The sequence below is a fragment of the Solea senegalensis genome, linkage group LG10 (assembly GCF_019176455.1).
Source record: "Solea senegalensis isolate Sse05_10M linkage group LG10, IFAPA_SoseM_1, whole genome shotgun sequence".
Classification (NCBI taxonomy): Eukaryota; Metazoa; Chordata; class Actinopteri; order Pleuronectiformes; family Soleidae; genus Solea; species Solea senegalensis.
The window spans coordinates 14,913,256-14,932,254 of record NC_058030.1 but is presented as its reverse complement, the minus strand read 5'-3'; the positions used below and the strand labels follow the sequence as shown (position 1 = coordinate 14,932,254).

The window sequence follows — 18,999 nt, the reverse complement described above, 5'->3', positions numbered from 1 at the left end:
ATCCCACAGCAACGTCTCGGCCAGGCAAGGTGATATGCACCGAGATCCAGAACCCAAACAAAACAAAAGGGTCTTGGGGAACATGTCTGTGGATCCTGGGTTCAGCACAGCCACACAGGGTTAAAGGAGGACTCCTATCTAGATGGGGAAAGAGTCACATTCCCCTGAAATGAGCTTCTCTAGGATGAAAGCCTTATGTGAGCCCTCCAGATGACCCACGACCCCGTCTGTATTTGTGCAGTGGGAGTCCTGATCCTGGCTTCTTTGCCTCCCTGCCAGGATTCTGGGGAGTCAGGATGGGGTGGCCAGACAAGCCTACCATTCTGCCCTTGGGTGTTTTGCTTTTAGGTAAAGAGAGACCCTCAGATGAGCAGACTTTGTCACAGCAGTAACCTTTCACCCCAGGAGTTTCAGAGGTGGGCCGTGGGAGGTCATTCCTGGAGTGCTGTACTCTTCTATGTCATACGTTTTCAGCATACTAGTATTTCAGCAAATCTTGAGATCTTCTGTCGGGCTTTGGTTCAAAACACAGTGTGAGGTTTTAATATTGGCTGAAAATCATATGTACTGTATCTTAGTTCAAACTGCAGTCATGTGATTTTTAGCATATTGCACATTTTACTTGCCAGTAGCTGAAAAAAAGCCTATCATTTCTCGACAGACTGGAGGCCAGATCTTCAAGAATCAGATATCTGTGAGGAGGTGTGGAGAGGAGCTGTCATCAGAAATCTATTTGCTCCTTTTATCTCAGCCAGCGATGGTGTACTGACATGATAACACCAAATAGGCTTTTACAACTTGCTTCAGCAGGAGAGACCTATATATCTAATGATGATGCATTTGAAAAATACAGATGCACAAGATTCTTCAGAGGCAGAGTGCAGTGTGTAGGTTTAGGTGTCTGATCTGCGTGGCTACAATACTAACCTCTGCCCTACCCCTTAGGCTTTGCAGGATGTCAGAATCAGACCCAAACACCCAATTACAAACAAACACAAATGCCCCGAATTCCACTTTCACTTGAAACAGTTGGCTGACCCCCCTTTCCCTTCTGTCCAGGTTACCTCTACCCACTCTCACCCTCAGGCCAACGTTAATCCAATAGAGAGTTCGCTTTAAAGGAGGTGAACAGGAAGACATTGTGGGTGACTGCTTGACTAACCCAGCCTCCTTTTCATTCCCCACCGGCCTTCATATGTTAACAGAACTGAGTGAGGACATCGCGAGGACATCTCGACCCAATCATTATCACATCCCACTCCAGGTCCCATATGTTTCCTTCTATTTCTGTTACTGTTTAACCATTATAGTAACAAACATATTTTATTGGCTCAGCAGTGTAAAAGTAAAAAAACAAAACAACAACTACGGTTAAGATTTCAATTTCCATCATTAAAGATATATGTAAAGATGATATATATATATATATATATATATATATATATTTATGAACAAAATAAATTTTTTTTTACTGCAGTAGATCTAAAAATCCCCGGTACCCCTCTCAAAAATGTTTTGACAAGAGGAGAAGAAAGACAATCAATTATTAATTAAATAATAAATTCACAACAACGGCAACTTTTTTTGTTAATCAATTAATTAGCTTGAATGTTTTGTTAATGATTGAAGCAAGTTGTCTGACTGTTAAGCTTCTTAAATGTGAATATTTTCTGGTTTCTTTGCTGAATAATGTTGGTGTGTGGAGTTTTTGAAACACCAATCAACAGTAGTAACCATTTTAAATGCTTAAGGACACTGTTTTTCATATTTTACATGTATCACCTATCACCATAGCAACTATAATAAAGTGTATTTTTTTATTATGTTATTTTCCCAAAAAGTGAAATTAAAAAAAGCACAGAATATTCTAAATGAAATTACTCAAACAACTAAAACCTTATGAGAGACTGTAAAATCTCTTTCCATTATGTGCAGTCCTTCTGTTTTCCACAATGACAATATTAACAATGTTACACAGATGATGTAATCATATTTATTTATGTATTTGTTTGTGCTCTTAATCAAGTAAAGATGAAGCTAAAAGAACACAAGGTAGTTGACCTTATAGTTTTATTATCTTGACAACTGCGTTGTTTTTGCGATTGTGTCAAACTTTGATTTAGTTGTTTACTTTGCATTTGGTTCCTCACTTCCACTGTTTTTTATCTCAGTTTTCCTGTCTTTGCTTGTGGTGTTGTCATTTTCAAACACCAATTAGTGTTTTGATTGCACCAAAAACAGTTCTGATGGAGAGACGTTGCCATTGTGCTCTATTTGACATAGTTATACATAGAGTCCCCAGACCTTGCCACATTAGAGGCTTTTGTCCCAATGAACATGTCATGAAACATCAAAAATTTAAAAACCCAGATAGATTTTGTTTGTTTAGTTTGTCTTATCTGTTCCATTGTTTTGGTGTTTGCAACCAATGTAAACAATTAAAATATAGCATTTAATATTCAGAGATTTTATTTGCCATTTGTACATGTGCAGTTTCAGTACGAGTGCTTGAGAATGTTTGTGCAGGCTTCTCAAGTCAACTGTATTAAAGACAGTGGCTGGAAACAGAATAAATAATAATGAAGCAAAGGAAGTTGTTAAATCTGTACAATGATTAAAATACAATCAATACTATACTACTACTACGACTACTATTATATACTAAAATATAATATATAAGCAAACGCATGAGCACACTGGAGCACCTTTTACTGTAAAAACTATTATGTTAACCCTCATGTGATCACTGATGGGACTCTTCACCTGTCATTTGTTCATGTTGGCACTGCAGCGCTGCATGTAGACAAACCATATGGTTCCTGTGTGTCTCAGATTCACAGGTATAGTCACTGACCCAACAGATGAGGTTGTGTCCAAGGGACAAACAGAGCTGTACTCATCCCCCTAATTGTTTGGAATGTTCTCATTGAGACAAGAAGCTCATTCACATGGAGCTTAATCAGAGTCATGCTCCCTGCACTTAATTGTGGAGGACACTTGTTGAACAACTGCCTTGTTCTCTTTCAAAAGGCTGCAGAAACTCTGTGTCCTTCACGCCCCTGCAGAAGCACCACATGATGATGTTGGGTCACAGCCTTGCCCATGTTGCCATCTCCCTAATGCTACATTTGTTCAATGTCACTTTAACCAACACGTCACCTTTTACACCCTACGCTATTCATGAAATGAAGGAAAAACACTAGCACAAGTTAATCAAGATTATGTTGCCGTTAAAACCAAGAACACAGGCTGGAAACAGAACAAACACAATGCTAGCAAAAGTTTTTTATCACTGCATAACAGCACTTGTGTTTACATATTCATTGTACATTCAATTATTGAATAACATAATGTAAAGATTTTTTTTTTCTTTATTCCACTCCAATTTTAAACTTTTTTTTATCTCTGTTGTTGGTCTCCAACTACATCTGAGGTAAACTTCTGACTCGTAAACTGCTAAATACTCTGCTGTGTACACACTATCTTTGTCTGTTGCAGGTCGTGTACTGCAGCATTATCTGATTTTATTTTACGAACTTAATCTTGAACACTTAATTTCTGGGTTGTAACACTAACACAAAGACTTGGAAGATGGTGGTGTTAAGTTAAGTGACGCTAAGTTAAATGAGTAGTCTGTTTGTGTTCATCACTAGAGACTTCTTTTCTGATAACACGTGGTTTTGTTAATCTAATATATTTATATATCCACAATTGCAGCTTCAAAAAGGAGGCCAAACTGTAGTTTGTGCATTAACCGTTGGACGTTTTTATATTTATTTATTTACACTTTGTGTATTTCTTCCACATGATGGGGGCTTTTAATGCCCCCTGTAAAATAGTACTTTTGCAAAGCCCGAGACAAAATGGCCAGCTCTGTACTCGGAGCACACACAGCTCGTGCTCCTTCCTCTTACACCTGCCCACAGCATTGTTCTCCAGGTCAATGCTGAGAGCTATGCAAGTTGGCCAGTGTGTTTACAGAACATGGAGCAGGTTCAAATATAAGAGACCTCAACTCACACTTAATGAAGTAGAAACAGGACCAGATGAAACCGATAATAAGTGATATTAAAATGTCTTACATTTGATATGCCTGACGGTATCCAGATAGAAGAAACAAGGTGTTTCCCGAAATTCAATAAAATGCTCTGTGATCGAACATGACCCTTAAATATATTAAACAGGGCCAAAACAATCCCTACGCTGATGTGGGATGTTGTTGGAATAATTATCATTACTTTGTCTCATGTAGTTACTGGTATTATATAATGCAAGTGCCCATGTCAGTCTAAGGCAGAACGTAGCTCCAATTGTTGCTGATACAATGTTGAATCTTGCAGTGATGACTTCACTGTGATTTGTGGGTTCAGATGAACCGAGTCAGCTGCAGTAGTCTTCAGTGCATCCAGGAGTCTGTAACAATTATAATAACAGAGCTTTACAACATATAACTTTAGATTAAGGCCTCTGGCTGCTTCACAGGCTTCTGCTCTCACTATTGTGCAGCAGGGTATTACTGTAAATCTACAGGCCTTCTTGGCACAAGCCAAGAGGGTGTAGTCTATCTAACAGTATGACAGTTGGCAAGTGGGCTGTCCTAGCATTAAAGACACATGTGGGATAATACACTTGTCTACACACACATTTGCCAAGATTGTTTCCACAAGTCCGTTTCTTAAATGGTGGCGAGAATTTTCACATTTCCACAATCCAGAATTCAGAATTAAAACAATTTATACCCAGACTTTGGGTCCCGCTGATCGCTTATGTCCCTTTGGTTAAGTAATGAGCCATATTTTACAGACTGCCGCTCCTCGGGGGACTCTGATTTATTCTGAGAATTAGCAGACTTGAAGTGATTTATGGAACTATTTCACTTCATCATAGTTAAGCTATGGAGTCAGCCATTTCCAATCTCTTTATAATAATGCCAGCCATTTCCTGCCAAATTTGCATGAGCTGTGGCAGATTGACAGTAAACAGCTGTGTGAATGTGGGGGTAATGGGTCCACAGGCAGGGGTAATATTTCAACTTGTTGTACCACAATTCAAAATAATTTCACAATCTTGTGTCACTTTTTTTTCCTCAATAATTCAAAGCTTTCTTCTTTCAGTTGTTGAAAATGCTTGGTTTGATGGATTTGGACCGAGTATTGGCCTATCAGAGTGAGCTGATGGCAAACATCCCTGAAACTTGATATATCATAGTGAAGGGATTTCTGGAAATTCTGCACACAGACAATAATAATTGGGATGTTTTTGTGTGGTTGATCGCAGTCTAAAGATAGTGACTCACATGGTGAACACAAGACATAGCAAGCCCGAGCTCTAAACCTGTAAACTGCGTGGTTCCTGAAATTGGTGGCCTGGACAATTAGAGTGGAGGGGTCCACTGTGGGGATTTGGCAAAAAGAGGACCAGGCCCCGTGATGCAGCCTGAAAGGTAGCAGTGATGATGGAGGGTCACAGACAAAGACTCCACTCACAAATACTCTTTTGCTTTACACCCCAAACTCACGCGCATTGCCCTTCGATTGCTTATTGAATTACATCTAATCATTCAATTAAAGTCACATGGAGCTGTATGCGCTGTCTTAACCGAGCCACTGGGTGCTGTATAACGGGTGTTGTGTTGTGCTTCGTGGGAAGTTTCCAAACACGATGTCTGAAATGTGAAATGTTGCTGTCTCCAGTCCGTTTAGTTTGATGGCAGCTTTGGGAACGCGCCATCAGGGAGTCAGATCAAACATTGTTCTATAGCAACGTACCACTCATGCTAAAATATATAGTTTTAATCAGTGGTTCTCAAACTCTGAGTAACAGCATTATCACCAACGTTAAAATACAGTGATGTAAAAAGGCCGTGCAGAGTCAGCTCCAGTCTTTTCACAGGAAGCAGATTTATTCCCAATAAGATCATTTTCTCTCTGATCATCCTCCTCTTCCTCACATATACAGTACTTCACACACTATAGTGTGCTATAGTGAAATTAGATTAATATGGAGTGAGAGATAGTGGTATACCCTGGTATACACAGTAGGACAGAGGAAGCTTGCACAACATTGGTGGTACACGTACCACAGTTTGAGAACCATGGGTTTATATAATACAGCACATGGCAAGCTTAGATGGTCATGTGTTTATTTGTACTTTTTATATGTATTGTTTAAAAGCTATAAAGATAAAGAATACAACTTATCAGGATGAGAATAAGGAGACTGTTTCAGACTACACAAGTCCGTTCAAAACAATCTGTTTATTCACCCTGTGATTAAATAGCAATAGGCAGGTCTACGTCACTGAAATAATTTAGAATCCTGTGTAGATAGTTGGATCATATTTCTGTTCTGAATCCTTATCAGAAATGCCATACACTGACATAAACAACAAGCTGCATTCTTCCTAATATTTCCAAAAATAGTTCATTTCAATTCAATCATATAGTTAATTCTTTGATTGTATTGGAATTAGTTTTGAGTGCTGAGTGCATAGACACATTCAAATAATTGTGTTTTGTATTATAACTCTATTTTATATTTATTTTAATTGCTTTATCTATTATTCTATATAGTCTAATATATCATTAGTCTGTTTGGGATTATTTATTAGCTTTGTCCAGCTGATGCGCTTGTCAGAATGTGACTCAAAAGCTAAATGGATTGAAACTGATGTTGTTGTTTACATTTACATTTAATACATTCTATTCATTTAGTCATGAATCACTAAAAAAAACCATTTCGAGCGTGTGTGATTACTTGTCCTGTTAGATTACAAGCAGGATGTGGTCAGGCTGCGCACCTTGTTTTCACTGTTAAAACTGTAACAAAATGAACAACCCAATATTTGTGATAAGGATGTCAGTTACTGGCACAGTTACGTGAAGTCTAATGTAGAGGTCACTCCTGAGGTTCTCCTCCAATCTGTATAAGGTCCATGTGGAGATGTGCTGTGGCTGCAGCCAGCTGGGTGTTGAGAGGCTGCAGTGAGTGAGGAGGAAATGGGGTCTGGCATGTTGACTCAGGAGAAAATCCCCCTGGACTCCTCCGAAGGCTGCTATTAGAGTTTAATCACCCTGTGATGCTGGACACGCTGTGAAGCTGCGAAGGACAACTGATGAGTAAGTAGCATACAGCTGTAAGCAACAACTCATCCAGAAGCTGCAATCAGTGTTTGGATGGATGAGTGCAATCCAGTGATGACAACAGAGAATTAAGTTTGAAAAAAAAGAATGTTACACTATTCTTTCTAATTTTCACACCTTGTATTTTATTTAAAACAAAAACTGGTTCACATTTGCAAAACAATTGGTATGAACTTTACAGTGATACTTGAGCTTCAGGGCAAGTAATACATCCTCCTAGTTATATTTTATTACCTCGGATATCTCAAGGCCCTCATGGCATTGTTCTCAATTTTTTCAACAAGTGAAGTTCTTAGTTTTAATTATGAACAGCTTATTTGGAGACAAAGGGCCCATTCTGTTGTCCGCAAAAGCAAAAGGCAGAGTACCACTGAATTGTTTCACACAAATTTGCATAATGCTTTGTGACTTAGTCTCTGTTTTAAGCTGAATTCCTTCCAGACATGGCTGTTTGAGCTACCAGGGAAGAGAGAAAAGAACAAGTGTAGAGAGAATGGACTATCAAAGGAAGGAACAGAGCTTTCATGTTAGGACACTTTGATTGTGTTACAGATTGGTTCCAGGTGAGGCAACTATGAAAGAGAGGAAATCCAAGGGAAGAGAGAGAGCCTTAACCGAGGATGGCATTGCCAGGATTTAAGCATTAAGAGAGGATTTAGACTAGCAGGTGTAGAAAATCGGTGAGGCTCAAATGCTCTGTATTGTTGTGGGTGGCATCACCATGAGGAACGTCTTTTTGTTGATCAATGACAATAGATAAAACTGACTAACGCTACAACAAAACTTCTTTGCTACTATTGATAAGGTAAAAGTTTGGATGCAGGACTTTTACTATATTTATCCTTTCCACCACTGACAAAAGTAGTACAAAGCCTGTAAATGTTAACTTAAAACGTCTGCCTGGTTAATTTTCTGTCCAGAAGTTCTTCACAATCTGTCCAACTGTGGTCCACCGTCCTGCCAGTCAGACCAGTCAGGCTTTTGTGCAATGATTGGAAGCAGGCATTACGTGGGAAGTCCAATTAGAGACGGAAATTGCACTGAGCTCGGCACTGTGCTGCCATGGTTTGCCGCATGGTCACTTACCTGCACATCTGCGCTGATTTTTTTAAAAGCAGTAGCCACCTTTTTCCACCACCTTAATTGGGGTTTCCACTGTTGATTGCTTGAAAGAGAAATGCATTGCCACGGTCTGCTTCCTGGTTATGGTCGACTTTTCACTGATGTCTAATGAGAAGAGGTGGAAGTCAGGTTTACATTTATACCAGGAAGTCGCTTTTATGCTCATCTAAACAAAGCAGCTCTGAGCGTATGTGGTCTCTATATGTGATGTGGTGCTAGAAGTTCATTCCAGTAGGAAGAATGTGTTTATATAAATTACATACATGGAGGCGTATGTGGGCAGGATGATAATGTACACCTCTTTCTTCATCTTTAACCTGTGACACCATATCCACTCACTTAGGCACAGAATGTTTGTATGTGTCATGCTGGTTCATTTTACTTGACTAATCAGCATGAATGCACAGCAGGTTTTTAGTTTTGGATTATAAAGCACATCATTTTAGTCTCTTAATTGTACAACAATATTACTGCCTGCCCCACAAAACAGGGGGTTCACCTGCAGTACCTACCTTGAATTGAGCATCTTTGTTGCAGAACTATGATGAAGCAACACTATACAGTATGTGGATTATTTTGAAGAGAAAATTACCTACAGCCAAAGAAAAATGTATTAAAAAAGAAAGAAAGAAAAACAGATTTACTGCACTTGCATCTCATATTTTTCACAGGTATAAAGTATTTCCTGCACCATAAACGTCACATTAACTGACTTCTTAGGAGCTCTTAATCAGATAACTGCATATTACACAATATTTTTCACTGGAAAGGAAAATAATAATGTGTAATGCAACTGTGTGTCAAATATTCTCATAAATGGATGTATCACATAAAAGATAAGAATTCAGGAATAGTGTTTAGAGAAAGCCGCACTGTATTTGTGTGCCTCAACAGTGGTGTATTACAAAAAAAGAAAAATTAAATACATTTAGTCAAATACAATTCTCAAAATAGTTAAGTATTTTGGGAAATTTGTCAGGCATTGATACCACTGTCAGGCCTGTGTGATGTAAAGTAACTGACAGCAGCTTAGTTTAGCACAAAGTCTGGCAACATACTCTGGGAAAACATTAAGCCAATTCTGTCTGTAAATCTGGCTACTGAGGGTTGCATCATGTTAATTGTACAGACACAGGAGTAGCGTCAGGTCTTTCAAAAAAAAGAAAGCAAACAAGGCAAATGAAATAAAGGTTAAATAAGGTTTCCTTTGAACACGTCTGAGGGACTTCCATTTAACTTAATTTTATGTTCCTACTCTAAAGTTTATCTCACAGTCATAGCTATTTCAGAAATTAACGTTTTGTTTATAAAAACATATGATTATTTAATTATGATGTTTTTTCATGTATAAATCTGCCAAATAGTAGACAACAATTGAAATTAGCTACCTCTAGACCGGCTGCCTGATGTAAATGTTTTTTACAGACACATTTGTTTACATTTAATTAACATTTGGGTTCTTTTTTTTTTTTCATTGTCATTTCAAGACCTAATTTTTCTACACAAACAGTTACAGTACCAGTATAACAATATATAAGTTGTGGTAAGAAACTGAATAAATAATAATAAAAAAAAACCAAAGGAAAGGAAAGTGTAAAACATTAAGAAAATTTAGATAATTATACTAACCCTTTCCTAATGTAAAATGTGAATTCTGAACTTGTAATTGTATTTTTAACTTAAGGTATTGCATCCACAGGGTCATAGGATCAGTAAATCCACCACACGCAAATATTCAAGCCTCAACGGTAAATGTTACAATCACAGAATTCATCACATTGCACATCTGTACACATGGCCGACTGAGCTGATAATGCAAGGGAGAAAAGCTTGAAAGATTAAACTGTTAAAAATAAAAAAGAACAAATAAGCAGAGGAAATACAAATCTGATGGAATAGGTGAATGAGATTGTGTGCGCTACACAGAGAGACTAAAAATGGAAGAAAAGAGAAAGAAGGGGCTGCTCAGTCCTCTAATTATTCTGGGGTCCCCAGACATCTTCTATCTAATAAATCCTTAGCACATATTTAATCCAGTCAGTGGGACATGCTCGAGGAGAGCTTAAGGATGCATGCTTATTACTCACCTATCCACGCCCGAATGTGCTGCCCTACCCCAAACCCCCACCCACAGCCTGTCCTCCATCCAGACTGCAGGCGCTACAGGCTATCAAAGAATCGAAGCAGGAATGTGACTCCTGACAGACGCATCTCGCAGGACCATGGACTAAATATGTTCCCTATTAGCTGCATCTGATAAAGTCTGAGTGCAAGTGAAACTCAAGGCGGGCATGATCAATAGTACTTGACTCATTTTGTCAAATGGGTTTGACATTGACAGGCTGCACCATGATTTATCGCAGTGGTGCTGAAGATAATTGTCCAACCACATCTTCCTTTGTAGGTGTCGCTGAACTCTTAGTGTCATGTCTGGACTGATTTGACGATGGCTCATCCCTCTCAGTTCACTTATAATTTATCTTTTCTTTTTCTTGAACTGACATTTATCGAAAAAACAGGTTCTCTCCTTAATGTACCTGTCAGTTACTTCACACACACACACACACACACACACACACACACACACACACACACACACACACACACACACAGGTCCATGCAGCTGTCCTTAAGGACTCTGATTGACTTCCATTCATTTGGACAGCCTGAACAAAGCATTATCTCTACCCTCAACCATAACCAGTTCACAACTGGTACCTCAGGAATGAAGTTTTGCCTCATTAGGACCAGGTTTTGGTCTCCATAATGACTGCTGTCCCTGACAAGGTCAGTATTTATGCCAGAAAAGGTCCTAAAGAGGTAACAAGTACAAGACCATTATACACCCTCACACACACATACACTTTTTCCCCAATGTATTGCCAGAGAAGCCACTGCCTGGACCAGAACTGCCATCTGCTGTTCACATTACGCACTGCACCAGAATGAGGTTCCTGTGTGGTGGTTGTTTCAGTGGGGTGAGCTGTTTGATAAAAACAAGCTGCAGCCTGTTGCGGTTTTATCCTCAGAAAGTCTCCTTGGTTTCCATGCACACAGCTGGATGTTTTTACCCGTTCAGGACTACTCTGACATGGGCACTGGAGATGAAACAGGCCTCACTCGGCACACAAACACAGCACTACACTCCCGGCCTTGTGTACAGCTGGTAGGGATGACACAAGAGGCACAGGGCTTTATTGAGTCTCTCTGAGGCTGCTGCTTTAGTCAGGGCAGTGCTCTGGCAAAGCTCAGCCTGCAAGGCAACAGAGGAGAGCAGGCCAATGGAACACAGGCTGCTTGGCCGATGCTGAGTGTCTCTAAAGGCCAGTGTGGTCTGCGAATGTCATGAGATGAGACCTGGCCTCCTCTAAGCTCAAGTAATTATTCAACTCAGTGAACTCTATAGCAAAGAGCAGCAGATAAAGAGGAAGTGAAAGATGCGTCTTTCTTTCACCCAAAAGTTCTGCGTAAGTCCAAAGTGATCCTGCATATAAGGTTATGTTCTGTCAGCTGTTGATGCATCATCACTTTATTTTTTAATTATTAAAATACTACATGATATACATGACTTTAATGACAAACATTATTTCTGGCGTGTTTCAGATAGTGATTCACTGTTTGAGGTCAGAAACAAGTCTAAAGTCTTATATGTTGCTCTGTGAGATTGTAGTTAGGCGCATGGGGTGATTTTACTTAATTGCTTACATATCTTAGTTTATTATGTTAGTTAGTTGCTGTGATGCAGGTTTTAAGTACAAACTAATCTTACCTGATAATGGCTCATGAGTCATTGAAAGTTTTGGAATCGACAAAGTTATTACAATTTGGGGCAGTCCATTTTATAAGTAAACCCATATAAAACCTCACTAGGTCTAATCATGTGGGTGAATGGATGCATATCTGTCCAATCATTCCTGAAATATGTCAGCTTGGATCAAAAATATGGACAAAATAATTGACAGATAATCAATGACACACTTAATAGTTACTGCTTACATTAAAAAAAAAAAACCCTTTCCTAATTTTATTTGATTTTGATTTTTACCCTTTTCACTGTTAAATATCTGTGTTTTATAACAGAATTAGGACATCCTCATACTGTATATAGAACACTAACACTATTAGTAATTTTCCAGTAATAAGAAAAGAATATCTGAAGGAAATTGCAATTACTGTTATCACTCCTTTATACACTCAAATTCAAATGTTGGGAGACTCTAAAGAATGTGGTGGGGGAAGCCACTATCTTTTCTGTGTCGCGACTCAACTGCTGCCCAATACTATGTGTTTATTCCTAACATGTTATTTATCTTGCATGTATTAGGCCTGACTTGGATCTGATTTGTTGTTGTGAGCGATCCTCAACAGCATGACTTACTGCCACACTGATGATTCTGTAATCTGCAGACCTCCAATTAGAAAGAAGGCTCAGCGTACTAACCGCGTGATTGTACAGTATATTTCCATTTCTTTTGTGGAAAAACTTGTTAGTTTTCCCTCCTTGGGTGGGTTTTGACTTTTCTTTCATTCCTCCCATGTCTATGAATAAACTGCTGTCACAACCAGCTGAAGACATCATCCTGGAGCTTCTGTGCTCTGCTTTCTCCTCGTATCATCTCCTCCCTCCTTCCTCCTCTTTTGCCTGTAAATTGTGCAAATAGTTTTCCCCGATCCCATTTTTCAAGTGTTATGTAATGTCAGTTAAAGCTGCTTTTCCCAAATACAGTGAGCAACTTACACACAAGGAACAGTTCAAGAATGTAACTATTGATGTTGTGCCTGTAAATGTAAGCAGGGATGGCAGGAGGTTGTGGGATGGACCTGGAGCTCACCCTGTGGCCAGTTCACAGTTGACAGCTGGCAGGGGAGAGACACTGTGAAGGATACCAGCTTTGAAAACAGACAGCACGGAGGAAAATTGACTCATATAGACCTTAAAAACATCATGACTTCATGAACATACATTTCTTAACAACTATTTCTCTCTATAGGATTTATTCATTCCCTTTCCCTGCTGGAAGAGATTACTATGAGAGATATCTGTGGTCTATAACAGAGTGGTCAGTGTGTTCTTCACCAGGCAGAACACATCAGACAGTCAGATTGTATGGATCTTTATGTGATATCTGCTTGTTAAAATGTGTGACGCTACTACAAAAAATATTTTACTCACACATTTAAGGATACATTTTTTTAATAATATTAAGTATTAATTTAGCTGATGCAACAAGAACATTTGAATTGCTCTTTGATCATTTTTTATCTTTTGCATCTCAATCAGTGCCAGCAAAGCAAATTAATATATATTATGCATACTGAACCAACAGAACATATTCTAATCGGAATACATTCTCATCGTTTTCTCAGTATCAATACATTACATACTGTAAATACAGCACTTCTTGTGAAATGATTAGAATCAGTGCTTAGAATAAGGTTCATGACTTTTATTCTACTCAAGTTATTAAAATGGTAATTCATCCTGTGACATCTAAAAAAAAGTCTAGGTAAATGTGTAAAAGTTTTTTTCTTTTACCTCATTATTGACATTTACTGTCTCAAACTAAAGGTAAATATACATATAAAGCTAACGTCAGTATTTTTAAGTATACTTTAATAACAAATCTAAACTGTAGAGAGTTTGTCACACTTGAGACACTTGAAACATGTTGAAAACATCACATTAAACTAGTATTGCATGTTTTTTCCTCAATCATGAGAGGATGTCACCCGGCCGGTCTGGTAATATAATAACAATCATTCTAATCAGTATTTCTCAACATGGATATTTTATTGCATTCATAATGTGAAAATCTGGCAATGCTGTATTTTACAGGTCTCTCATTTCTTAATAAAGACTTACTAATTCTTGGACAGAACTGGACAGTTTTATAGTAAAAAGTGTACAAAACAGACACAGTATTCAGTTGGTTTACCTTGAATTAGTCATTTCTGATGAATGGATGAGGTTAGCCAAATAATGAAACATACATGGATAAATTATTTTTCAATAATTAATTCATACTTTGTGTTTCAGTGCCTTTAATAAAGTTCAAATTTAGGCACTAATTATAAACAAATCGGTGAAATGCATAGAAATAACTGAACAATACGGTCAGACTGGAGTGACAGTGTTTGACTACATAAAACTTCACAAAGACTAAAAGAACATAAATCCTGAATTCCAGTGTGTATGACAAAAAAGTATTATCACGTGTTTAACTATTTTCAGTAACTAAGTTTTGATGTTTTTTTGCAATCTGTCTGGTATTGCTGGTGCAGTTTTCATTAGTCTCCAGCAGGTAGCACTGCAGAGACAATGTCTCTCCTCGCTGTTCTAATTAATGAATCCATGTGAATGTCAGATGCATGATTGAAGCCTGCACAGGCCATAGAAAGTTCATTAGTCAGTGTTTTGTTCCCTTTAAAGTCACAGGGAAAAGGCAAAGTATCAGTTGGAGCAGAGATTCCTTTCCTAAACCATGTTATTGTTGAGTTTGGTCCACTCAAAAATGTCCTGCTCGCACACAATGTCTGAGTTGATGAGCAGGTAGCGGTCACCCACACAGAAGTGTTTCTGGCAGGCAGCACACTTGAAGCACTCCAGGTGATAAACCTTGTCCCGCACACGCATCGTCATCTCGAAAGCCCGGATCCTCTTCTCACAGGAAGCACACAGGCCGTCTTGACCGAAAAGTCTGCAAGAATGACAAGATGACAGCGTGTAAACATCCAACCAGCCTTAATAGCATTAATCTGTAACAAGACATCCAAAGTTTCCATGAAAACCCTGGGTGAGATTTATTACAAACACACAAAATCTTGGTATAGTACCAAACTGTTTCCTCCTATAAGTATGGAATGCTAGTATATGCTCACTGTAAATTATTTCCAGGATATCAGAGGTGTTTATTTTACAATTTATTTCTATTACTGTATGCGTGGCTTTTACAGGAAACAATACAGAGTGATGTAGATGTGATATGGAGTTACATATAGTATTTATACAGGAAAATGTGGCTAAATCACATGAAATACATACAGTAAATTGCTGAGAACGTAATGCAACTAGCAGCCAGACAGTTTACTGTGAATGTACATTATGGGACAGAGAGTGGAGTGTTTCAAAAGGAATACAGCATATGACACATTATGACAATAGATTAGTCCACTTTTCTTTTATTGTCTGAACTTGGAATGTGGTTAACAGGTTTATTTAAAGCTGCAGTGTGTAACCTTTGGTGGTTTTGTTGTTGTATTTGGTCTTTGTGAACAGAAACAATGTACTGTTTGCTGATTCTTTAATCTGAAAATGGGCTTCGTCAAGCAAAACTATCAGACCTGATTGAGGAAGCGTCCGTGTGTATGTATCGGGAATGCAGGGGCAAGAAGCATTTATCCCCAATGGCTGAATGAGCAGGTTTACTAAACAGTAGAAATGACTTCTGTACGTTTTGATGGACACCACTTTGTGTTTTCAGTCATACTCCAACTTGTTTGCAGTCGTCTGGCTTTACTAGTGCAGTGTTGCTGCTGCCGCCGTCTGTCTTGACATGAAACAAATAAAATCTTGGGTGCAGCTGTAAAAACTGCTGTACTGAGACTAATAGAGAGAGATGTGTGGAGCTCATTGGCTTAAACGTTTTTGTGTGAACTCATATGAAAATGGTTTGAATGTAACTGACATTTGTTAATATTTAAAAAAGTCACGCACTACAGCTTTAAAGGAAAAGGCTCAATAATAACCAACTACAAGATAGACCTCAGTTTTCAATAGTGAATCACTCAGCTTGTCTATTGTCTAATGACATCTGAGTGATAACCACTGTAACCGCACAGATTCAGAAATGACATCATTTTTTATCATTGTGTTATAAAATGACTAACCTAAGGTAGTCTCTTCGACATAATTTTCTCCCCAGCTTGTAGTAGAGTCGACGGCCGACCTCCCCCAGCCGACAGCCGCACAGGTCACAGCTCAGACAGTCCTCGTGCCAGTATTGTTCTATGGCCTTTAGGAAAAAACGGTCACCAATGCTCTGCTGACACCCGCCACAGGTCAACAGAGAGGGCGGCATCTGGAGGACCTCATCCACTGGCTCCCTGGAGAATAAAGACATTTTGATATAAGATGAAATATTCCACAGCTGCAAACAATGAGTTGGGATGGGAATTGGTATCGGTATCAGTCAGGTACTGGACAAAATCACTGGATCAGTAGATACTCAAGTTTATGATATCGGTGTCAGTATCAGGACATCTCTACTAATAAATGATTTCCTCAGTTATTTATTGAAGAAGTTGGCCCCTAAAATGTCAGAAATAGAGGGAAAGGCCTAATATGGTCTCTTGACGCTAAAATATTTATGTTGGTGACCAGATTGTTCAATATAGTGGTTTTGTATTCTGTTTTTGTTCATGCATTTAAACTATGTATCTGTTTGCTCACCATGTGTTACTTGAACATTTGCACTTTGCTGGTGTCCACCTGAGGGAGCCATTGGGTACTTCTGTTAAACAGCCTACAGCAGAGAAGCCTTAGAGCCTTTTAGAACGGTGGTGTGTCTACATATTTACAGATCAAATAAACTGTACAATAATATAAGACAATACAATAACTTGACTTAAATTGGGCTTGTTTCCACATCTATCTTATTCTACACACAACCTTCTGTCAGTCGGCGACGGTGCGTCATTGAAATATTCACAATATTACAGGTTTATGTTGGACTGAGAGCAGCTCAACTCACAGTCAAACTCAAAAACTAAAGCATGATAAAAAATAAAATAAAAAAATTGCATGGAATGTAGGTAATTACCCAAAGAACAAAAACAGTAGTGATCCATAACCCACAGTGCATTGACCATGCGCTCTTTAATAAGTGTTTTATATATATATATATATATATATATATATATACATAGTTTATATATGAAATTATCTCGGCAACTTACTCGTTGGCTTCCAGCGTCTTCCTCTCTATGGTGGATGACATTCCTGTCATATGATGTCCAGCCTGATCCAGTTGAGTCTTCAGTGTCCACACAGTCTTTACCTCAGCGGTTACCTGTGAACCAGTGTGCGGGCAGACTGGAGCCAAAACCTGCTGCACCTGCTCCCGCACGATTACAAGACGCCGTTTGCGCGTGTTGTGTGTGTCAAACGCACAGACAGTCGGCTGCGGTGGAAATGGCCGCAAACCAAAAAAAGCCGCTGCTGGTGGTGGAGGACATTGTCATCATTTCCTGAGGCAGTAACCCGGGGTGACACTTCATATCTCTCAGATAGACACGATCATCCTGCTGCAGCCACTTTGAACACTTTATGACTCAAACCATGATCGATGCGATCAGCAGGTCATTGGCGTGGATCTCCGTGTAACGTGCGTCTTTTTGTGTGTGGTGACCGCTCACTCCTGCACACCACCGTTATTGTGCAGCAGCAGCAGCAGCGGTGTGTGTTCGGTTTAAATGCGTCTGGCCCCCCTTGCTCGCTGCTTTCGTTTCCTTCTTCCTGCTCACGACTGTTTGACAATGGGGGGAAATCGGTCTTAAAGCGGCAGTTTTGCTGTGCACAGTCTGTCCTGGCTGTCAGGCGTGCAGCAGCAGCAGCGGCAGGGTCGTGACGGAGACTAATGAGTTCATTACATGCTTTGCTTCACCTTAGAGCCGATAGGACAAAAGATAAACAGTCACGATTCAATTACACTACAATGACCCTTTGTTTTCTCTGTTAACCACAGCAAGTCTCATTAACAACCTTCACAGACTGCACAAGTTGTTACTGATGGTTTATAAATAATTCAGATCACAGGTCATGACATTATGTTCTCAGGAAGTTTTATATTGTAAAAATATACTTTTTCATCATTTTTGAGCTGTTTGAGAATTTGTGCTATATAACAGGTACATAAATAGCAAAAGTTATAAATGAAATTGTACAATGTACATTATTTTTAAATAAAGCATTAAATGAAACTTACCCAGAAGCAGCAATTATATTCAGTATTGTGTTTTTGCACAAGTTAATAACTTGTTTGCACAAAATATTATTCTGACAGGTCTGTCCTTCATAATGATTGTTTTTACTTTTGATACAGTGAAACGTTTTATGACAAAACTTCTTTTACTCATGCAGAATTTTTAAGTTGAGCTTATTATTATGAGGGTGTCATAGCAATTGTGACATTATTTGTCACTAGATCTCAGCACTCCGTCACTGTACATTAAAGTCCATCAACGTTATTATTAGTGCGTTATGCAGGTTACCCTCTCACCTAATGTCATCAGGGACTGGATAAGCATTAGAGACTGAATGACAGGATTATTCCTTAATGTGTAAACAACATTAAATGTTTTTGACTTGATACATTTAAAATGTCAGCATGCAATGTTTCAAGTATCAATAAGATTTAAGATAAGTCTGTCATTTTAAAAATAAATAATATATAATATATGAGGGTCAGACGACAGAATAGTGCACAAATGTTTACACAAGTGTGTAAAATGGTAAAAGAAGATGAAGATGAAGAAGGTTGTCAGGGGAAAAGCACTGGGATATGTCTACATAGCTGGTGTCCTCACACACAGCCTTTCCTTTTCAAACCAGAACTGCTTTTGGCCCTTCTTCTTATCTGCTGCCAGTGCCTTGGGGCTGCCTGCAGGAGGGAGGGGCACAGACAGCAGTTGGACTGGGCAGAGAGATAAAGCACCTCAACTCCAGCAGCTACAGTCA

General features: G+C 38.8%; 1 protein-coding gene across 1 annotated transcript; it reads right to left on the bottom strand.

Moving 5' to 3' along the window:
• Nucleotides 1-14,034: 14,034 nt before the first annotated feature.
• lmo2 (LIM domain only 2 (rhombotin-like 1)) lies at nt 14,035-17,916 on the bottom strand. The gene is made up of 3 exons (XM_044036107.1): nt 17,220-17,916; nt 16,152-16,367; nt 14,035-14,962 (listed from the first exon to the last, which is right to left on the bottom strand). The coding sequence occupies exons 1-3, from the start codon at nt 17,267-17,269 to the stop codon at nt 14,740-14,742; spliced, it is 489 nt and encodes a 162-aa protein (XP_043892042.1). The 5' UTR covers nt 17,270-17,916; the 3' UTR covers nt 14,035-14,739.
• Between the last annotated feature and the right edge of the window lie 1,083 nt (nt 17,917-18,999).

Coding starts and splice junctions, on each gene's coding strand:
- lmo2 (XM_044036107.1), bottom strand. CDS start 17,269: ATGACAGGAATGTCATCCACCATAGAGAGGAAGACGCTGGAAGCCAAC. Junction 16,368..17,219: donor AAGACGCTGGAAGCCAACGA/GTAAGTTGCCGA, acceptor TTTATTCTCCAG/GGAGCCAGTGGATGAGGTCC. Junction 14,963..16,151: donor TGTCGAAGAGACTACCTTAG/GTTAGTCATTTT, acceptor TCATTCTTGCAG/ACTTTTCGGTCAAGACGGCC.